Source organism: Phaseolus vulgaris, chromosome 10 (genome assembly GCF_000499845.2).
Source record: "Phaseolus vulgaris cultivar G19833 chromosome 10, P. vulgaris v2.0, whole genome shotgun sequence".
Classification (NCBI taxonomy): Eukaryota; Viridiplantae; Streptophyta; class Magnoliopsida; order Fabales; family Fabaceae; genus Phaseolus; species Phaseolus vulgaris.
Genome location: NC_023750.2, coordinates 5,052,036 through 5,077,117, shown reverse-complemented (window position 1 = coordinate 5,077,117; position 25,082 = coordinate 5,052,036). Strand labels below are relative to the sequence as shown.

Below are 25,082 nucleotides of genomic sequence, written 5' to 3'. Positions count from 1 at the left end.
CTATCCTAACAATAGTTTGTTGGGCTTATCAGGCCAGCCACTATCGGGTTGTTGTCGGATTACCCATAATATATAGTTCCACACATGAGTTGGTAGCTTCGGTGTGAGAGGGGAGTGTTGAAGATCTCACATCGACTACATATTAGGACATTTCATAATATATAAGTGGGTGCAAACCTCACCTTATAAGCCGGTTTTATGAGGTTGAGTTAGGCTTAAAGTTCACTTATTCTCTTGTAGTAACTGCACACTTAGCTTTATAGTGTTTTTATGTTGTCTTTTTTTACTTTCATTTTTAACATGTTCAATTAAAAAGTTTTTTAAATAAATGCAGTAAAATTGTCTGCTAGAAGTATTTCTGACAACATTTTGGACCTTGTTTTGGTGATAGGCATTGGATGAAAAAAGGAAAGGGAGAGCATAACCTCAAATTGCACTTTTGTATGGAAGAAAATAGAAATTACTGAGCAGATGAAGAAGGCTTTACAGTATCATTTATTTATTTATTTTTGTTTTGTAATATTCAGTATTCCATGTGTAGTGTCCTGCTGTACAGACATTAGTATAGAGGCTAAGGTGTATCATGGGAAGAAAGTGAAAACAGTGTTAACATTTGTTTAAGCTAAGTTAACAATATAACACCATATGCATGTGGGTGGTAGAGGGAGTTACATTACTTAAATAAGTGCTATAGATTCAGCTCAACCTACCCCCTCACTTTTATTTGTTCATGATTTTCTGTACGTACAGAAATAATAATTTGTAGCTTCAAATTTTCTTGAATTATTTAGTCGCATTTTGTTGGTTTAATTTTATATATTAATTATTAAATTGGGTAAAATTTAAAAAAATTATCAAAATGAGTAAGTCATGTTACTTTGACATGCTTTTAGTTCAGATACACCGAAATCGTATTTTGGCATGACTTATTCATTTCGATAATTTTTTATTTTTTATTTATTTCTTTTTTTAAATAATTTTTTTCATTAATCTTCTTTTAATAATTTAGAAAACCTTGGGCATGCAGTTCAAAAGAAGTGCAACACGAGGATTTCTCAGAAGGTCACCCATTCTAGTACTACTCTCGTCCAAGTACACTTAACTGCAGAGTTCTAATGGGATCTAGTACATTAGTGTTGGTATAATTGCACCTCAATTTTTTTTTTTCATTTCGATAATTAACATATAACATATTAAATTATCCTATTTTGGTAAATAAAAATCTTTTGTTATATCTACAAGAAATGTGTAATAAGATCCACAATTTCTTTATGCACCTCATGAAAAACGTAAAATGACAATTCCACTTTTATAATTTTTTATTTTAATTTTAGAGTTTAGAATGTATTTTCAAATTCAAAAGTATACTTTGAATTCTAAAATTAGAAAATGAGATCATGCACCTTTTTGTTGAAGGATATTTTTGGAAATTAAATATTTATTGAGTTGCAGGAAGAAATTAGGGAGGTGGATGAAGAAAGTATCCAACAAATTGTTGGAACCATGTTTTAAGTAGACAGATTTTCTTCCACACTTTTCTTATTTGGCAATTGCTTCCTGCACCCGATCAATTGTGACTAGCACCCGACATTTTTTTAAAAATCCTATTATGCCCTTGTCTTCTTTACTTTTGAAAATATTGAATGGTGAATGTGCTACGGATGAAAATATCCAGAAGGCAATGTGCTACGGATGAAAATATCCGGAAGGCAATGTGCTATGGATGAAAATATCCAGAAGGTATGGAATGTGCTACGGATGAAAATGTCCGGAATGCATGAAATGTGCTACGGATAAAAATATCCAGAATGCATGGAATGTGTTATGGATAAAAATATCCGGAAGGCATGGAATGTGCTACGGATAAAAATATCCGGAATGCATGGAATGTGTTATGGATAAAAATATCTGGAAGGCATGGAATGTGCTACAGATGAAAATATCCAGAATGCATGGAATTGTCTTCTTCACTTTTGAAAACATTGAATGGTGAGGTGCAGGGTAACTTCATTGCAGAATAAGTGTTTTTAGTGTGGTTGTGGTCGGACAATATGTAACCCCTTTGGTAGCCTACACAGTCCAAAACCCAAAAACATTATCCCCGTGTTCCTTAAAACTATACACTGCATTGACACTATTGGCTAGTTCCTTCTGCTTCTATATTCTTCATATCACTCCAAACTTTATGCAACCCCTTTGTTTTCGTTCAAACTGATGCGATCCCAGATATCGTCTTCCGAAAGTCTGGACTTTGTATTATGGATGTAGGCATCCGAAACTATTGTATTCACTACGGACAAAACCATCCGCAGGTTTCCATTGTCCCAACTTCCAGAAAAAAACTATCCGCAGGTCAAACAATGTATTATGGATAAAAATATCCGTAACTCAAACCATCAATTTCGGATAAATATATCCGGTATACAAAGTTGAATTTCGGATAAATATATCCGGTAGGCACACATGAGTTCTGGATGAATATATCCGCAGGCATACATGAATTTTGAATAAATTGATCTGCAACATTTACTTTGTCTTCTCCGACGATGCTTCCTTCTCCGACGTTCGCTCCTGGGTTTCGCTGCCTCAGAGGTCCTGCTCTACCTGCGACGGTGGTGCTCCATCGACGGTGCTGCCTGCGACGGTGGCTGCGTCGTAAGGTTCACTGCAGAAATGAAGAAGAGGAAAACGTTGGATGCAGATCTCTCACTAACCAAATGTCAATGTTAATTAAGGACAGTTTAGTCTTTTCTTGTTTACAATTGGGTGTCAATCACAAATGATCGGGTGCAGGGAGAATCAGCCTTCTTATTTCATGGACAAAATTAAATATTTGAAATTTGACACATTTAAAAAAAAATAACATGGGATAACGCGAAGTCTTTCAGGATATATAATTTGAAATAGTGTTAAATATGTTTTAGATTATTTATTTTGAAATCAAATCAAATGTCTTTTATATAATTGTTCTAAAAGAGTAGTAAAGGACGTTTAAGAATGTAAACATATATATATATATATATATATATATAAGAATTAGAAAAAAAAAATAGTTTAATATATTAATAAATACACAATTAAAATTTATTTCAAATAATTATATATATATATATAAAAGTGTGTGTGCTTTCTAAAACTCTTAAATTTTTCTAATATGGGATTTTTTTTTCATGATGAGTTAAGTTTATCAAATTTATCTTCTGAAAGTTATTTTAAATTATATAATTCATATTATGCAATTAAGAAATATAATATTTTGAATTGTATAATTTAAAATATATTGAAAACGCATTTTGGATTAGTAATGTAAAGATATATTATTGGATTGCTTAATTTTTCTAATATGGGATTTTTTTTCATGATGAGTTAAGTTTATCAAATTTATCTTCTGAAAGATATTTTAAATTATATAATTCATATTATGCAATTAAGAAATATAATATTTTAATCGTATAATTTAAAATATATTGAAAACGCATTTTGGATTAGTAATGTAAAAATATATTATTGGATTGCTTAATTTAAAAATATATTTTAAATTTTATAATTCATAATATATTTTGAGATTATATAATAAGAAAATAGTTTGGATTTTATAATTTAAAATGCATTTTTAGATCAAAATTATTTCTAAACTTTACAATCTAAAACCATGTTTTAATTATACAATGTGTAACTAAAATGACAAAGTGAATCATTTTAGGCTTTAGGGTTATAGGACTAGGTAGGTGGTCAACATGGTTAGAAAGACTAGTCTACCCTTTTAAATGGGCTCTTTCTTCCTCCACTTCCATATCTTCTCTCAAAGTATTTTTTTAAATTCATAATTAGCTTCTGGATTATATAATTCGAAAGTCTTTTTTTAAATGTATGATTAGTTTTTAGATTATATAATCTAGAAGCCTTTTATAAATGTGTGTTTGGATTACATAATATTTGGAATACCATTTTTAAAAATGTATGTCGAATTAAATAATTCGTAAGTTATTTTTGAATCTGAGATTAACTTTTAGATTATGTAATCCGAAATATGGGAGTGACACAAGAAGGATAAAAAGGTGTTTTCATGTTTTGTATAGGGGTAGAAGAAGAACATATGGAGGTGCAGAAAGAAACAGTCTCTTAAATGATGGGTTGGTGGACCAACTAGCTTGTCAATTTTTTTATTTTTTTAACAATTTATTTATTGTTTAATATATATATATATATATATATATATATATATATTAAAATACATTTAATTTTATAAATATTTGATTGTTTAATTAATTTTTTTATTAGAACAATTAAAGTTACTTTATTATAATTAATAAATCAAAATTAATTTATAAATATTAATTATTTAAGTTATAATATTATTGTTTATTTACATTCTTCAAATAATATTATACAAAGATCTTAATTGTTTAAACTATTTCTTATTTTTATTTTAATTAAAAAATATTCGGTATTTCTGAAGTTTAAAGTATACAATCTTAAATACATTTCTAAATTATTCAATCTCAAATATACTTTTATATTGTAACTCTAAAATGTTTTTAACTACAAGTCCAATGCACTTTTTAAATAAAAAAAAGGCAAAAAATGAGGAATAGTTTTAAAAATCCAGAAAATAGTTTTACATGTTTGAAATGGTTGAGTGGGAATAACACTTCAATGGCAATGCAGAGAACCCATCATTTAGATTTCGGATGAGGCCTTTCAAAAGGAACCCATTATTTTATATTCATTTTATTAAATTAATTAATTAATAATTAATCTGTTGAATAAAATTGATGACTTTTATATAAATGAAGCTAAATTAATATTAATTAATTAATTAATTAATTAATAGATATTTTATTGTTAGTGAATTTATGAATTTTAAGAAAGTTAATCACAATTAATATTAATAAATAGTATTATTCATTTAATTTTATTTGAATATTAATTATTAAATTAAATGTAATAATTTAATATAAATTAATGTTAAATATTTCAATTAATGAAAATAAATATTTAAATGTAAATTAATATTAAATGTTGCTGTTACATTTAATTTTAAATTATTAATGTTTTTCATAAAAAAATAATATAAAACAAATTTGACTAATGATAATTACTATTAATTATTTATTAGAATATTAATTTATTTATATTTTGTTACAAAAATATCTGTATAAACTCTTACAGTAATACAACTTTATTATTCAATTTATCATGACCATTAAGAGAAATAAATTATGTAATTAATTATTTATAGACAAGAACAAGAATTTTTTTATTTTTTTTTTATAATGGATAGATACTTAGCCACATGCAATGGATAGAATTTTATATATTTATTAGAAAAACTTATATGCAAAATTTATATATTAAACTAGTTTGTATGACAAGTATTCGAAACAACAATTGCATTACAAAACAATTCTTTTAAATGCAAATTCAAATAATAGTAGTAGGATGATACAATGGTGGTGCATGTCATCCACATATGGGCACCCCTATAAGTTTGGAGTGGATATCTCTAAGTTTCTAGATAAAGTCTATAAAAACTCCAATAAATTAATAGTATTTACTAAATTTAATGTGAAAAAAAATAATAAAAAAGAACTTAAGGTATTGTTTTATTACATGTCGTGCTTGATCCATCATTAGCATGCAACACGTAAGATGATTGTGAGAGATATTTTTGAAATTCAATCATCATTGCAACAATCAAACACAATCATCATTGTTCTTGCTCTAACATATGTTACTTTGCACATCTCCTTGTATATATATAACAATTGAACAACGGATATCAGAGTTGGATCCTAATATTAATTGGGAGTCTTTTTCTAATTATCAGTTATTTCTCTTTATAAAAGGGAATAACCTTTATTTTATCTTTGTGTTATGATTCTAGTATTTAATTATTGATTATTTCCTTTTTTTAGTTAAACCTAGAATGAATGTACTATTTGTATATATTCAGACCATTTGTTTTGATTTGATTTGAATAATAAGAAAGAAGAGATATTTATTCTCATATCATTTGTCTTCAGTTTACTATTTTGTTAATCTCTGTTCCCTTTTGTTCATCTATGTTCTATTTTGTCATAAACCTCATTTGTAGCATGTGCTACCAAGATTAGTAAAAAATAAGGTATACTATATTAAGTCAAGGGAACCTATCATAGCAACCCACATCAATTCATATGAATTCTATGCAATAGACTCAAATTTTAAGAGAGTACTATTAGGAATATTTTACATTTTTTGGAATTAACATGACTTTAAACAATTTGAATCAGATTTAGAAAATTAAAAGACATAGAAGAAAAGAAGAAATTGAATGAAGAAATAATAATAAAAAAAACAAAAAGGCATACGCTAGAAGTGAAGAACACCTACTAGTAATGTTTTTGGATGGTTCAAGAATGATTTATGTATTATGAACTATTTAAATTGAAAATCATGCAATTCTATAAATACCTTGTTAAGAGTAAACTTACCTGTAAAGAATACTCTTGTGATTAATTAGGATAAGCTAAGAAAATAATACATACGTTATCTTTAGGAGTGACTTTTGAAATTACCCTGGCTTAAAAGGCATTAGTGGAAAATAATAATTTTCTTTTATTTCTAAAAAAAATATAAATAATGGTTACATCTTTATGAAAAAGTTTTAAAAACCTGTTTAAAACACTATTCAACCCATAAAAAAAAAAAGGTAAGACAACAAGATTGAGTTTCAAAACCAAAACCTCATCCCACATGAGAATTTTGAATTCTTCTCCATACATCATAATGTAGTCCAATTTATACTCTTATTTATAATAAAAAATTTATTGGGTCTAAGTAGTTGGACTTTTAGGTCAACATTTTGCTTAAATGAAATTCTTCAGTTTCACTAACCAAAAATCACTCAAAATACATCATAATGTATAATTACTTTAGCTACTAAATAAAAGTTTAAAAGGCTTTAAATTAAATCTTTTAAAAAATTAAAACCCAAAAAATAAGGTATGTTTTATGGTGGTATTATCAATGTTCAAAATATAAAATCATATTCATCATTTTTTTTTTCTAATTACAATATATTTATATTTAGACATATATTTAGACGCCTTTTGGTGTAACATATGTTCCTAAAGTGTTCATGGATTGTATGAAGAAGGTTTTTTCGTCCATTTTTAGATAATTTTTAGTTGTTTTTATAGATGATATTTTCATTTATTATAAAATAGTTGAGGAGCAAGAGAAACATATTCAGACTATTCTTCAAACTTTGAGAGGAAAAATATTGTATGCTAAGTTGTGTAAGTGTGAATTCTGGTTAGAGAATTTTTTTTTTTGGACATGTGGTTTCCAAAGAAGGACTATTAGTGGATCCAACCAAAGTAGAATTATTTCTACAATGGGAACCACAAGAAATAGTGACTGAAATTCATATTTTCTAGGTTTAGCAGGATATCATAGAGGATTCGATGAAGGGTATTCTAGAATAGCCATGCCTTTAAATCAACTTACTAAGAAAGGTCAGAACTTTGAACGGATAGAAAAATGTGAAAATAGTTTTCAAGAAGTCTACCCAACCCTACTAGACACTTTGTGATATTTTGTAATGCTTCCAAAATGGGATTATGATGTGCTTTTATTCAAAATAGAAAAATAGTAGCATACTCTTTTAGACAAATAAAAACATATGAGAAAAATTACCTAACCCATGATCTAGAACTAGTTGTCACTATTTTGCACTTAAAATATGGAGACATTATGTGTATGGTGGTAAATTGGAGGTTTTTAGAGATCAAAAGAGTCTTAGATACTTGTTTGATCATAAGGAATTAAATATGAAACAAAGAAGATTGGTGGAGGTTCTGAAAGATTATGATTTTGAATTACATACGATCCAGGAAAGGAAAATGTAGTGGTAGATGTTTTTAAGTAGAAAATTCTTGCATGTCTCCTCATTGATGATTCAAGAAATGATTTTTTGGGAAAAAATTGCATACATGAATTTGTCAATTACATTAAGCCATGATGGAATGAAATTGAACTCAGTACATATCAATAATGACTTATAAAGACATATCCATGAGGCTCAAACAAGTGATAAATGTTGGACATCTCAAGTATCCATCTTTAGTGTTTGATAAAGCCATGATTAAAGACTTGTTGTCTTATGTCTCTAGGTAGTTTAGTTTTTATTTTGTATGTCTTGATTTATCTTTTTTCCTTTAGGAAGGATGATGAATCCAAGAACAATTTTTTTTCAACTAGTTTTAACTTTTTTTTCTAGAAATTTATAGTTTTTAAATTTGTATCTTTTAAATCAATTGATTAAAAATACTGAAATAGTTTTATATTTTTCTGTAATATGTTTTATATACTGAAAACCATGTTTTAATATGTAACATAAGAATTTTTTTTAGTTTGAGTACATTCTATTTGAGAAAAAATAATTTTCATGCATATTGCACTTTTAAAGTGAAATAAACAGATTGTTTCAATTTTTTAACATGTTAATTTTACTTAACTACACATTTTTGTTAAACCTCTATAAAAGGGTATGCATTATTTTAGGAAAAATGTTACTCATACAACTTATATTTTTACATATGTGAGAATCTTATTGAGAAAAGTTTTTGAAAAAAATAGTCTTTAAAAGATCTTTGAGTGTTCTTGGATCCAAATCTTCATCATCTAGATAAAGGTCAAAGATTCTTCATTGTAGTTATGAATTGGAGAGGTCTTGTTGTATTTATTGGTTCACGATCAAGTTTTATTTGTTCCCTTACATTATGTTTTGTACTAGTATAATCAATCATTCTTTGTAAAAACCAACCTGTTTATTTTGTTATCTGCAAATTTGTTTGTTTTTGTGTAATAACTAAAATAGTTGTGATTAGCAATATTGAGTGTTACATTGTATATTGATATTGTTTATATCCATTCGTATTTGTTACAGGTTAAACAAGTTAAATTGAAACAAAGGGTTTTCTTAAAGACATTGTTTGATACATTTGAGTTTTGCACTTATCTTGGAATTTGTCAAATATCTTTTTTGTTATTCTCAATTAGAAAAAACAATCTTTTAATTCCAAAAACAACCTGTTGAAATTAATATAGAAATATGTTTCTTTAAAATAGATTCAAATATTTTCAAACTATGTTTCTGATTTATAAGATTATGTTTTAAGATCTTTGTATTAAAGAATTTAATAAATTGTTTTTTTAATAAAAGAAATGTTGTTTTCTTAATCAATGTACTTCTCTATAAAATCAATATGTTGTTTTGAGAAATAATTTGTTAAAATTTTGTCTAAATTATTGTAAACAATTAATTGCGATAATCTTTCTAAGTACAATTCACCTCCCCTCTTGAACTTAGCTTCCCCTTAATTCAACAATTGATATCAAGAGTTAGGGCTTGAAAGTTAATCAAGTTCTTTAAGTATGGGTAAGTTTAAGTTACCGTTTGCTCAATGTGCGTCTATTAATGGTCCTCCTATGTTTGGTGACATCAATTATGCTTTCTCTAAAGTTAAAATGAAGATCTTTATGCAATCTATTTATATGGGTAAATGGGATGTTGTGTAGATTGGTCCTTTTATTCCTATACATGGGGTTAAAGATGAATATGTTAAAAAAGCATGGCCTGAATGGTTTGAAACTAAAAATAAAAAAAAGATCAATATGATTATGTGGCAAAAAATATTATTACATTTGCTTTGAATATGGATGAATTTTTCAGGGTTTCTCCGTGCAATTTTGTCGAGGAGATGTGAGACATTCTAGAGGTCACACATGAAGGAACTAACGATGTCAAAAGAACAAGGAAACATGCTCTTATTCAGGAGTATGAGTTGTTCAAGATGAAGTAGGAAGAAACCATAACTGATGTACAAAAAAGGTTCACACACATAATGAATCACTTGACAAGTTTGGGCAAAGTCTTTAATAACAAAAGGTTGAATATCAAAGTGCTAAAATGCTTGGATAAAAGTCGGCAACCAAAAGTTACAACAATCTTAGAATCCAAGGATTTGTCAAGACTATCTACAACAACTCTGTTTGTAAAGTTGAGAGAACACGAGCTAGAGCGGAACAGACTGGAAGAGTAGGAAAATTATGAAAAGAAAGTAAAGAGCATAACTCTCAAGCCCAATGCACAAAACAAGAATTTGAGTGAGGATGAATAGGATTCAGATCAAGATTAAACCTTAAGCCTGCTCACAAAGAAATTTAATAGATTTCTAAAGAAGAAAAATCGTGTAAGGTTTCAGCCTAAAAAGGGGTATGTTTCTAAACAAATGAATCTAGTTCTGTTAACTACTTGTTGCGGTTGTGGTAAGCCAAGACGCATCGAAGTTGACTATCCAATCAATCAAAACAAGGAGAAATCACTAAGCAGAAAAGCATACAAGGGCAGAAGAAAGAAAACATATTTCATGGGAAGAGAATGGCATGTACTCATCTAATGATACCTCTACAAAGAGTGAAGAGGCTAATCTTTCTTTCATGGCCAGTAATGAAGGATCGAGCAATGACTCAATACGTGTTTTCTTTACTGATTCTAGAAGTTATGATCAATTTTTCCTTGCATTTCATGAAACACACAAGGAAGCAAATAGGCTTGTTGTTATAGGTAACAAGTTAAAAATTTCAAATAGCTTTCTTGAATCCAAAGCAAAATCTTTAGAAAAAGAATTGCATGATGCTCAGGCACAACTTGTTAATCTTGAAGTAATATGTTTGCATGCTTCTTGTAAATGTGTTGAATCTAGTAAAATGTAATACTATAAAAATTGCAAAGTTTTGGAAAGCAAGATAGAATATCATCTGAAAACATTATTAAGTTTACTTTGGGAAGAGCCAACCTTGAAACGCTTGGTAAAAGTGGTATAGGATATAACCTAGAAAGAAGAACAATGTTAAGAAGTTATGTAGTGTTTTGTTCCTGCTAAAACAAAGTATGCCTCATTTAACAGTTCTAAACATATGCATTCAATATCATGTTTTAATTGCATAAAGAGTGGTCATACTTCTAGGTCTTTCATGCTAAAAAATTATCTTATTCTAAAGGGTTTAACCAAATGACAACCTAAGGAAAGGTAAAAACTCATATGGACCCAAAACTAAATGTACCATATTTATTTTGTTTACTTCTGTTTTGTAGAAAGCAAAATAATAAAGAGGGTTAAATTAGTGGTATCTTGATAGTGGGTGTTCTAAACACATGACAGAAGATACATCTCAGTTTTCTATGCTAAAGTTAAAATTAGAAGGGTAGGTTACCTATGGTGACAACAACCATGGGAGGATTCTTGAAAGAGGACATATAGGAACTGAAGCATAAAAAACCATCAAATATGTTATGTATGTTGAAGTGTTGAAACACAATCTCCTTAACATTAGTCAACTTTGTGACAAGAGATACAAGGTGAAATTTGAATATAAAAACGATCAAATCTGCAATAAAGACATTAATAAGGTAGTCTTCACGGGTAAGAGGTTCAATAACATTTATCACCTTAATATCTTTGTGAATTAGTGTCTTATTTATAAAGATGATGAATCCTAATTGTGGCATAGGAGACTTGCACATATTCATACTAATCATTTAAACAGGTTAAAATGTAAAGATTTAGTTTTTGGTTTTCCAAAAGATAAAATTTGAGAATAATAGAATTTGTGATGCATGTCAAAAAGGAAAACAAACTAGATCTTCCTTTAAACTCAAAGATGTAATTTCTTCTAAAAATCCTTTAGACATTTTGCATGTGAACTTATTTGGACCATCTAGAACTAGTTTTGGTGGAAATTTGTATGCTTTGGTTATTGTTGATGATTTCTCAAGATATACCTAGACATTATTCATTGCTTCTAAGACTGATGCATTTGATGTGTTTAAGAAATTGCCTAAGGTTTTACAAAATGAAAACAACCACAGTATTAAATCAATTATAAGTGATCATGGGGGAGAGTTTCAAAATGAAAGATTTAATATGTTTTGTGAAAAAAATGGGATTACACATAGTTTTTCTACTCCTAGAATCCTACAACAGAATGATGTAGTCGAGAGGAAGAATAGATCACTAGAAGAGCTTGATAGGACTATGTTAAATGAATTTGATCTTCGTAAGTGTTTTTGGGTTGATGTTGTACACACTGCTGCATATGTTTTAAATGGAACATTAATTAGGCCAATTTTAAAGAAAACAACCTATGAGTCATATAACGGTAGAAAGCCTAATATAAGTCATCTTAGAGTGTTTGGTTGTAAATGCTTTGTTATAAATAATGGCAAGGATAATCTTGGAAAATTTGATGCAAAATTTGATGAAGGAATTCTTATTGGTATGCTTTGAATGGATGCATATAAAATCTATAATAGAAGGCTTTTAACTGTTTAAGAATTTGTTCATGTTTTTTTTATGAGACTAACAATTATATGCATAAGCCTGTTGAAGATGAACTTGAATAATATCATTTTAGAACTATACTTCAGAAAAATCAATCGATTGATTGAGAAACAACTATTTCTATTTCTGCTGAAGGAAAAGTTGTAAATCCATATTTGCTCAAAGAACTGAGAACTCCCAAAGATTTGACTTTGGATAATGTAATTAGGAATATTGTGAATGGTGTATCAACCAAAAATTCACTCAATAATTTATGTGAAGCAATGGCCTTTTTTTCTCAAGCTAAGCCAAAGAAATTTACTGAAGCATTACAAGATGAAAATTGGATTCTAGTTATGTAGGATGAGTTAAATCAGTTCACTAAGAATGAAGTGTGGTTTATGATTCCAAGAACAGGAAAGATTAATATAATATGCACAAAATGGGTGTTTAGAAACAAGATGGATGAACTGGGTGTCATCACTTGAAACAAGGGGAGGCTCGTTGCAAAGAGTTACAACCAAGAGGAAGACATTGATTATGATGAGACTCATGCTCTTGTAGCAAGGTTGAAAGTTGTTATACTTCTCTTAGATTTCGCTTGTATGAGTGGATTCAAATTATTTTAAATGGATGAGAAGTGAGTCTTTCTGAATGGTTATATCAATGAAGAGTTATATGTATCACAACAACTTGGGTTTGACGATCATAGATTTTTATATCATGTGTACAAACTCAAGAAAGCCTTATATGGATTGAAGCAAGCACCGAGCAATGGTATGAAAGGTTAAGTAATTTCTTGTTATCTCAAGGACATGAAAGAGGCATAATAGATATGAAAATTTTCATTAAGAAAAAGAAAGATGACATCTTTTTGGTACAAGTATATATAGATGATATCATTTTTTATTCAACCAATGAAACTCTCTGTGAAGATTTTGTGGAGGCTATGAAAAGTGAATTTCAAATGTTTATGATGGGTGAGCTTAATTATTTCTTAGGACTTCAAATGATACAATTGAAGGATGACATCTTTATTTGTTAAACAAAGTACTGTAAGGATTTGCTAAGAAAAATTGAAATGGACAAATGTAAAGTTGTAAGCACTCCTATATCAAAAAGATGTCATCTAGATCAAGATGATGTTGAAAACTCAGTGGAACAAACCAAGTATAGAGGATTGATAGGTTCATTATTGTATCTTACTACAAGTAAACCCGATATTATGTTTGTTGTTTGCATGTGTGCAAGGTTCCAATATGTACCAAATGAGTCACATTACAATGTTGCCAAGAGGATTCTAAAGTACTTGCAAGGAACTAAAGAAGTTGGTTTGTGGTATCCTTGTCATGTTTCTTTAAACTTAATTGGCTATTCTGACTATGATTTTATAGGATGTAAGATACACAGAAAAAGTACAAGTGGAACTTGTCATTTGCATGGTTCAAGCTTAATCTCATGACATTGCAAAAAGCTAGCTTGTGTGGCTTTGTCAACAACAAAGTTGTAGGGAGTTGTTGTGCACAAATCATATGGTCGAAACAACAACTAAGTGATTTTGGGATAATCTTGAATAACGTTCCTTTATTATGTGATAATACTACTGTTATAAACTTGACAAAGAATCTTACCATGCATTCATGCACAAAGCATATTGAGATTAAACATTATTTTCTTTGTGAACATATTGCAAATGAAAACTGTAAAATAAAAGTCATTGTAACATAAAAACAATTAGTTGATTTGTTTACTAAACCACTTCCAAGAGACATGTTCAATTGTCTTATAACTGAATTAGGCATAATCAGTTTAAGTAATAGTTCTTAATACAAATTTAATTGATTAAAATGAACATCAATTGATTCTTTTTAAACTAACTATTTTGTTTTAATCAATTTTGTTTTTATTTATTTATTTTGTTCATACTGGTGTGACGAGGTAAGATAAAGCGAAAATCTTTTATGTTTTGATTGAGTAAATGTTCATTCACGTGATTTATTGTTGGGATTTGATGTTTACCAAAATATTGTTAGAATATATGGAATTAAACGAGAGGGGGGGGGGGTGAATTGTTTAAGAGAGAGTTTTGAAAACTTTTCAAGGTTTAATAAAATTCTTTGTGTGAATCCAAAACAAGAATCAAGTTAGTCAATAATAGAATATAAGCAATAAAACATCAAAGCAACAGAAAAGCAATCAGTTGTTTCTTCTAAACAATCGGTTGTTTAAACCAGTAAAGCTTAAAAAATAATTTAAATGAGTTTAGAGTAAGAGAGAGATACATCAATAGTTTATACTGATTCACTCTTAAGCCAAGAGCTACATCCAATCCCCAGAAAACCACTGGGTAATCCACTAAGTAATCAAACCAGATTACAACATACAAACCACCAAAGTAGTGACCTTGAACCCTTTAAGAAACACACTCCCTTTGGAAAAACACACCAAAAGTATTGATCTTGACCACCTCAAGAGCACACAACACTCCTTGGCAACACAACACCAAAAATACAGTAGGTTGAGAAGGGATTACACTTGTTCACAGTACAAACTGAAATCAATACAACTACAATCTTATTCCACTCTCTTTGAAAAACCCAAAGCTTGATGTGAATGTTCAAATCTCATAATCAACTTCTTCACAACTGAAAAACTCAAATATGTTACTCTTACTTGTTTGAAAACATAAACAAACCATTTTTATTTTCCAAAGATTGGTCAAAGCAATTAATGAAGGAATGTATTCAGTTGAAAATCATTTAAAGCACATTCAACAACCAAAACAAAATTCTGTTAGGATTTTCAATGAAACAATCGATTGAAACCACGAAACAACTGATTGTTTGGTTTGGCAGTTAGTCAGCCAAACTAAAACAGTTTTCAACATTTTCAAAACTCCTAAGAGTAAAACAACTGGTTGATTCGACAAAACAACAGTTGTTCTTCACTTAGTTGGAAAAACACTTTATTTTCTAAAAGGTTGTAAATCACATCAGTTTTAGATTCATCAAAGGAGTGGATCACATTCTATTCCACCCAGATCCCACCCAAAACACAACAACAACACCAGCCTTGCATCAAACACATTGGGTTTGGAATCTTCAAAGCACTTTATCACTCTTGAACAACAAATATTCCACTGCATCATTTTCATATCTAGTAAACCAAAACTGCCAAATTCATTGATTAAATTCTCACTTTCATATAAAAATGTGTTGAATATTTTTAAACACATATTAATTGTTGTCTTTTCTCACCCTTATAAAACCTAACACTGCACAACGTCAAGTATCAAACATTTGTTTTCTTATCTCTTCTTGTATTCATTTCATAACAAATTTCCCAAATGACTTCATAACAAAAGAAGAAGAGATAAATAAGCCATAACAACGCATATTTTTACATTTGTGAGAACCTTAATGAGAATTTTTTGAAAGAATTAGTCTTTGAAATATCTTTGAGTATTCTTGGAGCCAAATTTTCATCATCTAGATAGAGGTAAAATATTCTTCATTGCATACGTGAATTGGAGAGGTCCTTTTGTATTTCTTGGTTCATGGTCAAGGTTTATTCATTCTCTTACATTCTGTTTTGTAATTCTGTAATTTTTGGGGCTAAGATAAGGTTTCTTGGCGTGTATCACTACTGTGACAGGGTGTTATAGTGAGTGGTGTTGTTCTTATAGTATTTAAGAATTGTTTTTTCTTTTCTTGTGAATGAATTATGTTGCTTTAGTGAATTCCACCTTGGTGTAAGATGAGACTGTTGGAATTAATGGCCTTAACAAGAGGGGGAGGTGAATTGTTTATCAAAAGATTTTCAAAAAGATTGAATAAGAATGAAAATTTATCAATAATCACAGAAGAAGAAATCAAGGAAGTCAATCAAACAATGTAATTGAAACGGTTTGCATAATTTCAATATGTTGAAACTTCATTTTAACCGATTGTTTATGGCAGCAACAAAAACAAATTCAAATCAACAATTTATAAGGAGTGGGAGAGAGAAAGATTACATAACCAATTTATACTGGTTCACTCAGCCTTGAGCTACATCCAGTTCCCAGAACTACCACTGGGTTCCACTAGTCATCAATCACATATTACAATCCACACAACCACAAAGAGGTGATCTTGATACCACAAGAACCACTCACCTTCTTTGCCAAACACACAACCTTAGTCAGAACACCCTCTAACCCTATAGGTTTACACACTTCACAAGTTTATAAAAGAAACTATTACAAGAATCAGAAAGGAACAAATTACACTTGGATTTACAGGAATCACAGAGCTCCTATGATCAGACCTTGAACCAATGCACAACTACTTAGCAATCTTTCAAACCTTTAAAAACTTTTCTCAAGATAAATCTCAATCTCACTGTATTTGATATCTTTCTTGTGTATTTTGTTTTTAAAGGAAAGCCATATTTATAGCTCTCAAAACTAGTCGTTCTAGGCATCAATCATGAGCCAAAACAATTTTGATTAAAGTGCAAAACAGATTAACATGTTTTTGAAAAGCTGTTATGAAATGTGACAATCAACTGTTGAAATGTCGTTTTAACTGGTTGAATTGGTTAGACAGTTATTTAACCAAGTCAAAAACAGTTTTGAAAACATTGAACCAAGCTAAGTGACAAACAACCGATTACATTGTGGTTTCAACCGGTTGTTTTTTTTTTCTCTTTTCTTAGAAAAACTCTTTTTTCTTTTAAAATCATTGAACTAGCTTTGTGCAAAGGACTAAGAATGATCTTTCACAAGATTTCTAAACACCCTAGACTAAGCTCAACCCAAAAGTAGCACGTCATCAACATAGAAACCTTCAACATAGATTTGAATCATCAAAACTTCCATGTTCTATAGGGACTGGATGTAGCTTTGTTGTGAGTGAACCAATATAAAATTTTGGTGTCTTTTATGCTTTCTTTATCATTGCTTTATATATTTTCTGCATAATATTATGTACTAGTATAATCAAACAGTTGTTTGTAAAAATCAATTTCTTGATTTTGTTCTCTGCAAATTTGTTTGTTTTTCTGTAATAACTAAAATAGTTGTGATAAGCAATATTGAGCGTTCCATTGTATATTGATATTGTTTGTATCCATTTGTATTTGTTATTGGTAGAGCAAGTTAAATTAAAAGAAAGGGTTTTCTTAAAGACATTGTTTGATATGTTTGAGTTCCGCACTTATCTTGAAATTTGTCTAATATCTTTTTTGTTATTCTTAATCAGAAAAACGGTCTGCTAATTCCAAAAACAACCTGTTGAAATTAATTCATAAATTTGTTTCTTTAAAATATATTCAAATCTTTCCGAATTGTGTTTTTTATTTAACATATTGTGTTTTAAGATCTTTGTATTAAAAAATTTAATCAATTGTTTTAATAAAAGAAATTCATTTTCTTAATCAGTGCAGGTCTCTATAAAATCAATATGTTGTTTTGAAAAACAATATGTTGTTTTGAAAAACAATATGTTTATTCTCCGAATTGTTGTAAAAAATTAATTTTGAAAATCTTTCTAAGTACAATTCACCTCTCCTCTTGAACCTAGCTTCCCCTTAATTCAATAATAAATTCCTTCAAAAGAAAAACAAGTGACATAAAAAAATAATGTGAAATTTTCACCAGTACAAAAAGGTAAATTAACGACGGTTAAAATCGACATTTAAAGACGGTTCTGGAACCGTCGTTATTACCGGCGTCGTTAAAAGGTATGGGTTTTTCACGACGGTTCCCATAACCGTCGTTAAAACTCCAACTTATAATGACGGTTCCCACAACCGTCGTTAAAGATGGGTTGCGATTTTTGAAATTAAAAAATTGGGAGGCACTTTTAAAGACGGTTCCCATAGGAACCGTCGTTATAAGTATGGCTTTTTTAAAGACGGTTCCAAGTGGAACCGTCGTTATATGTCTTGATTAAAAAAAAAAAAATTTAAAATTTCAAATAACCTGTTTAAAGTTTTCAATTCCAAAAAATAAAAACATTTCAAATCATAATTTAAACATAAAAATTAAATACAACAAATTATAACATTATACAAAAAAAGTTTGGTAATATATAAAAAAATTTGTCATTGTAATGATTTATCTATACTAGAGTGTTATACATGGTTACAAAATACTTTGACCATGTTGTTCTCACATACTCCAATGCTTCTAAATCTAGCGGGTGTTGGTCGTTGAACAACTGTGACATTTGAAATATTTTGAATTAGTGCATGAATAATAAATCTCAAATTTTAAAGTGTTTATTGTATTGAGGTATTACCTTATCCCAACCTTTCTTAATTTCAGCTTGCAAAATAGTCAACATCCACTGCATAACATAATAACCGCACTCATAATTTTCAGGTTGCCTGTTGGACTGCATGTGAAAATAAATGTATTAAATAAATGAGTGAAACACATTAAATTAAGTAAACAAACATACTTTAAATACCTTAAGGTACATCCAAGTGAGTTTTTGTGCGTTTGAAGTTCTCCTCCCACACAACATATTATATCCAGAGTAAGCACTAAAATAACAAGATTTCATGTTAAAATACATAACATTATATAATATATAAGTAATAATAAATGTTAAATGAAACTGTCGTACCTATCTATAATGTTTTTAAAATAGGCAGGAGGTTTTTTATGCAAGGAGCAAAACCATGCAACGGTATGATCTTGAACAGATATGATCAATAGTTGCCAATGACGCCTGTATAACAAATCAGTTAATTAGTTTCTCTTATTTCAATAATTTATTAAAACTTATTAAATAAGAACTTACTCATGGATGTACGGAGCAAAATAAATGTGTTTTCCACCATTCTTTAAGGCAGTGGTGATGTATGTTTGTGTTTCCGACTTCTTGTTTCCAATTGATTGAGTGATTTGAGGGTCTAAAAACCCATATATATTGTGTTTCCCCTCATCAAAGCATAATCCAGAAAGATACCTAAATTTCAATAAGTTAGTACTAATATATTTAATAAATCAAAAGTATAAAATTTTAAAATTTGAACTTACATCATCCATAATTGCAGAACTGTTATGTTAATCTCTTGATCTCCGGATGCAAGGTCCAACAAATCAGACATGTGAACGTACAACGGTAGATTACTATGCCTTCCAAAAACATTGGCATCCCATGGAACCTCTAACACGGTTGTATCTAAAGTTGTAGCAACTTCTACCAATGCCGCCAGAGGATCATCAATGGAGACTATTTTCTTCTTTCCTAGAGGCAGATTTGTCTTAGGTTCCTGCTACTCATCAAAACAAAAAAATACTTAAATTAGTTAGAATGTAATATATCTGATATATAATTCTATTAATATTAGTGCAAATATATACCATAGAGTCTATAGGTCTGACGAGATGTCTAGGCCAGGCAACGAAAGTATGTAATGCCTCTGCCACAATTGTCACCTATGATGTCGGCACAGGAACTGCAAGATCACCATAAAGGACCTTCTCCACCGTGACCTTCATGAAATTAGAAGGAAGAGGCACATTGTGTAACATTGTGACCCCTTCATAACACTTACCCAAGGCAACGAATCGGGTCAAAGAATTACACTCAACATATAATTCGCATTGGCTAGTTGAGCCAAAGTCATCCCCTGATAGATGAACTGCCGAACAACTCCCTTTAGTGCTGACTTTCTTAATAGGAGGCGGAGGTGGTTCATCTTCTACCATAGTAGGTGGTTGCTGTGAGTGTCCTAAACCCTCCAACCGCTTTTTGAACTCCATTTCCATTCGCGCACTAAACTCCTCCATGAAGCTTTCTTTAAGCTCTTGAGTTACCTCAGCCTTTAACTGCTCACGTAGTTGTAGTAAATACTCTTGGCTAGGTTCATTGGACAATTGTTCCTTGCTGTGTGATGGAGGTCCAAAGTATGACCGAATCTCAACCCCATATCCAGCTACACGAACACGTCCAGGGTGTTTAGGTCGTCCGAGAGCAACATTAAGAATATCATTGCGACCACATGGTTTAAAAGTCCCCTGTGTTGATTGCTCATTAAGAGAATCCTAAAACAAATGAAAAGAAATTGACAAACTTCAACACATTGAATTTAAAATAACACATAGAATTTAAAATAACACATTGAAAAGAAATTGTCAAACTTACAATGCGTTCAACTGTTTGTTCTGTAGACTTAGAACTCCATGTCCCTAATGTGTTTATACGGGCACCCTTCCACATCTCATGTCGGAGTGGTGGGGATGGAGGTCTTAAAGAATCTACACTATTCATTTCCTCAATGGAAGTAGAACGTGCTTTAATCTTTTCTTCAAGCATCCTCTGCTCTAGCAACTTATAACCACCACGAGACAATAAGTGTGGGGTATCATTATGTGCCTGATTGACTTTTGCTTTGTTTCGAACCTCCTATCATAACACTCAAAATTTAGTAATACGTTAATATAAACTATATTCAAATATAAACGTGATACTAACCTGCCATTTTTCAGTTTGTCGAATATTGACAAACTGCTGCCAAGTTTCTTCATCAATGGATGCATATTTTGCACAAGGATTTTCTTCTTTCCTTTTCCCATATATATAATTTGTTGTCAATTTTGATTTAAACTGACGAAACTTGACACCCACATCTGAAAGAACCTTCGCTTTCAAGGTTTCCACATTCGGGATGTTGTAATGTGTCTACATTGTTTGAAAGAATTAGTTCATAAACAAAAACAAAGTATAAAAGAACTTTAGATTTAGCAAAGTAAAAACAGTTACATACCAGAATATCTTGCCAAATCATGTTTTTCTCGTGGTCAGTCACGTGATCCCAGGACTGAGTTAAGATAGAGATCCTTTCACGAGAAAGTACTCCGAGATAACTCCTATATTTCTTTGCATGTTGCCCAGTGGGCACACCAGTGTGGATATCAATAGACAAAGGTATTTTGTCATCTTTAGTTATCTTCTTAAACATATTCTTCAATCTTGTAGGTCCTCTACCAGTTTTTGAATGGGAAACTTTATCATCTGCCATGTTCCTGTTATCAAAAAAATATAATAAGCATCAAGAATATGAAATATAATGAAAATGAAATATATTGTAAAACTAAACATGAATCACATGTACATACAAATATATATTCCTTCATCATGATCATTTCGAGTTGCATGTACAACATCAGCAACATCCTCGTACTCTTTATTGATGGTCGTTCTTGTAAGTGATTCAATCTCACAAATGTCATTGTTTGTATCTTCTGGGTCATTATGTTGTTTTTTTCCATGTAGCACAACAGACCAGTGGTCAGACATAGGATCTTGGATATAGAAAACTTGGGAAGCTTGATGTGCCATTATAAATGGTTCGTCATGATAACCTATCTTTCAAAAGTCAACCAAAGTCATTCCTGATTCATCAACTTTGACACCAGTCTTATTGTCAACCCACTTGCATTTGAAAACAGGTACAGTAAACTTGGTATAATTAACTTCCCAAATCTCTACTATGACACCATAATAAGGCATTGATCCCACAACAGGATTTTGATCCTTTGCAGTTGAAAACTGCATAGACTCTGCCTCCAAGGTGACTCCGCTATTTTGCACTGTACTCCTATCATCTCGAGACTTTGTGTAAAACAAACAACCATTTACTTCATAGCCAGAACAACATAAAACATCAAATTTGAGACCGTTTGCAAGCCATGTTAATTTTTCAGATGCTGATGGATCATTCATTATTTGTTGCTTAAACCATGACATGAAAGTTTTGTTATGCTCAATTAACACCCATTTTTCTGATTGTCTTGGATTTTTATATTTGACAATGTCTTTGTGTGTATCTAAGTATGGTAACACCTCATCAGTGTTATTCAAGATATACAAGTGTGCTTGCAGAACCTCTTCTCTAGATTTGCTTATGACATGTACACCTCTTGAAGATTTACTTATGAATTTACGAGAGTGCCAACCTTTTTCGGGAACTCCTATACATTTGGCTTTTGACATGTACTCAGAACAAAACTCAATAGATTCTTCTGAAATGTATCTTTCAATAATGGAAGCTTCTGGACGACATTGATTCTTCACATATCCCTTCAAAATCTTCATGTATCGTTCAACTGGATACATCCATCGCATATAAACTGGCCCACACAATCTGATTTCTCTTACAAGATGAACAACCAAGTGTACCATAATATCAAAAAAAAGATGGAGGAAAAAACATCTCGAGTTGACACAAGATAACAATTATTTCTTCTTCAAGTTCATCCAACTTCTGAGAGTCAATCTCTTTACTACATATGGAATTGAAAAATGAACATAGTCGAGTGATTGTATGCCTAACATTTTTGGGCAAGATTCCACGAATAGCCACCGGTAATAATTGTTGCATTAGAACGTGACAATCATGTGACTTTAAGCCAATTAGTTTCAAATCATTCATAGATACAAGACTCTTCACATTTGAAGAGTAGCCTTGTGGTACCTTAACACCTTTAAGACATTCACAAAAACTTGTTTTCTCTTTCTTTGACAAAGTGTAACACGCTGCAGGCAAGTATGTACGTTTACCAACTTCTCTCGGTGCCAATTCCTCTCGTATATTCATTTTAATCAAATCCAGACGTGCATTCACACCATCCTTTGTTTTGCCTTTAATGTTCAGAAGTGTTCCTATTAGACTGTCACACACATTCTTCTCTACGTGCATTACATCTAGACAGTGTCTAACATCTAACTTACACCAATACGGAAGATAAAAAAAGATTGATCTCTTCTTCCATATTTCAGTCATCGTTTGCTTCTTCTTCATTTTTCCAAAAGTCACATTAACATTTTTGATTTTTTCATAAATTTCAACACCACTTAAGGGAGTGGGACAAATGTCATGTTCTTGGTATCCGTTAAAAGCTTTTTTCAATTGACGATACGGATGATATTTCTTTAGAAATCTACGATGCCCAAGATACACGGTTTTTCTTCCATGTTTCAACTGCTCATAAGATGTCTTGTCTTGACATATTGGACATGCTCTATGGCCTTTCACACTATAACCTGACAAGTTCCCATATGCAGGGAAGTCATTGATAGTACAAAACAACATCGCATGCAATCGGAAAGATTCATTTTTAAACGCGTCAAACACATCAACCCCTTCATTCCACAATAATTTCAAATCTTCAATCAATGGATTAAGATAAACATCTATGTCATTTCCAGGTTGTTTTGGACCAGAGATCATCATAGATAACATCATGTATTTGCGCTTCATACACAACGCAGGAGGTAAGTTGTAAATCACTAACAAAACGGGCCATGAACTATGATTACTACTTAAATTTCCAAAGGGATTCATTCCATCAGTTGCCAATCCAAGTCTTAAGTTTCTTGATTCTTTTCCAAATTCAGGAAATTCTTTATCAATATTCTTCCACTGCAAAGAATCAGCAGGATGACGAAGTAATCCATCACATTTTCTATTATCTGCATGCCACCTAAGGTTTTTAGCGTCATCTGCATTTGCAAACAAACGCTTAAGCCTTGGAATTATCGGAAGATACCAAACAACCTTAGCAGGAGGACCTTCCTTTGTCAATTCATCAATTTCATCATTTTGACGAACCTTAACCTTATAGCGTGACAAACCACACCTGGGACATCTTCTTAAATCTTCATACTCATTTCTGTATAAAATACAATCGTTAGGACATGAATGTATTTTTCTATACTCCATACCCATTGGACAAAGTATTTTTTTCGCCTCATAATTTCGATTGGGCAAGGTATTTCCTTATGGAAGCATGTCCTTAAGCAATTGAAGCAATTCTGTAAAACTTTTGTCGGTCCATCCATTCATTGCCTTCAAATTCATCAACCTTAACACTGCTGATAATCGTGTGAAGCTAGTTGAACCAGGATACAAAGGAGTCTTTGCATCATTAGACATATTTTCAAAAACTATATTAGCAAATGATTCTGCTCCCACATCACGAATCATGTCTTCTAATCTATCATCCATTGAGAAATGAACTTCCTCCGAACCTCCGTGCACACTTGGCAAGTCTAACAATTCACCATGCCACGTCCATGTTGTATAACTTTTCAAAAATCCATCACAAAAAAGATGTTCTCTAATTTCAGAAACAGTCAATATCCTTCCATTTAAACAATTGATACAAGGACACCTTATCCTTACTCCATTCTTATAACTAACGACATTATGTTCTGCGAATTGTATGAACTCTTCCACCCCTTTTTCGTAAGTATCACTTATTCGTGATGTATTAATCCAACTCCGATCCATAGAACTGTTAAACTAGGAACCAATATTTTCAATATGTAATCATGAAAAAATAAAACAAAAGTGTCGAAGGTCGAACACCTCCGGACTCAGAACCAGTGCGTTCAATATGTCAAAACAATATATAATGACTGAAAATTGCCGAAGGTCGAACACCTCCGGACTCAACCAATGCGTTCAATATAAACAATTAATATCAAACTCAAAACGAATACTTTCAAAATATAGGTGATAATAAATAAGAATACACTAACCTCAAATGGATGGGGGGTCACGACAAGCGGTGGCAGCAAAGACGGTCACGTAGGCGTGGACGGCGGTCGCAGGCGCAACGGCAGGGTCGGCTAGCGGTAGGTGTAACGGTCGCGGCACGGGCGCGGGCGCGGCAGGAAGCGTGTTCGCGGTCGTGTCCGCCGCACGGTG

General features: G+C 30.9%; 1 protein-coding gene and 1 non-coding gene across 7 annotated transcripts in view; one reads left to right on the top strand and one right to left on the bottom strand.

Annotated features, from left to right (window-relative positions):
* Positions 1-810, top strand: part of LOC137818316 (uncharacterized) — a 32,433-nt gene extending 31,623 nt beyond the window's left edge. For all 6 annotated transcript variants that reach the window (XM_068621657.1, XM_068621659.1, XM_068621661.1 and 3 more), the window contains one exon: positions 392-810. In XM_068621657.1, coding sequence (XP_068477758.1) covers positions 392-424 — 33 coding nt within the window. In that variant the 3' untranslated portion in view covers positions 425-810. The remainder of the gene's footprint in view (positions 1-391) is intronic.
* A 224-nt stretch (positions 811-1,034) lies between these two features.
* On the bottom strand, positions 1,035-1,153 carry LOC137819841 (5S ribosomal RNA). Its single transcript, XR_011082453.1, has one exon. It is a non-coding gene; the product is annotated as a 5S ribosomal RNA (ribosomal RNA).
* Positions 1,154-25,082: the final 23,929 nt, after the last annotated feature.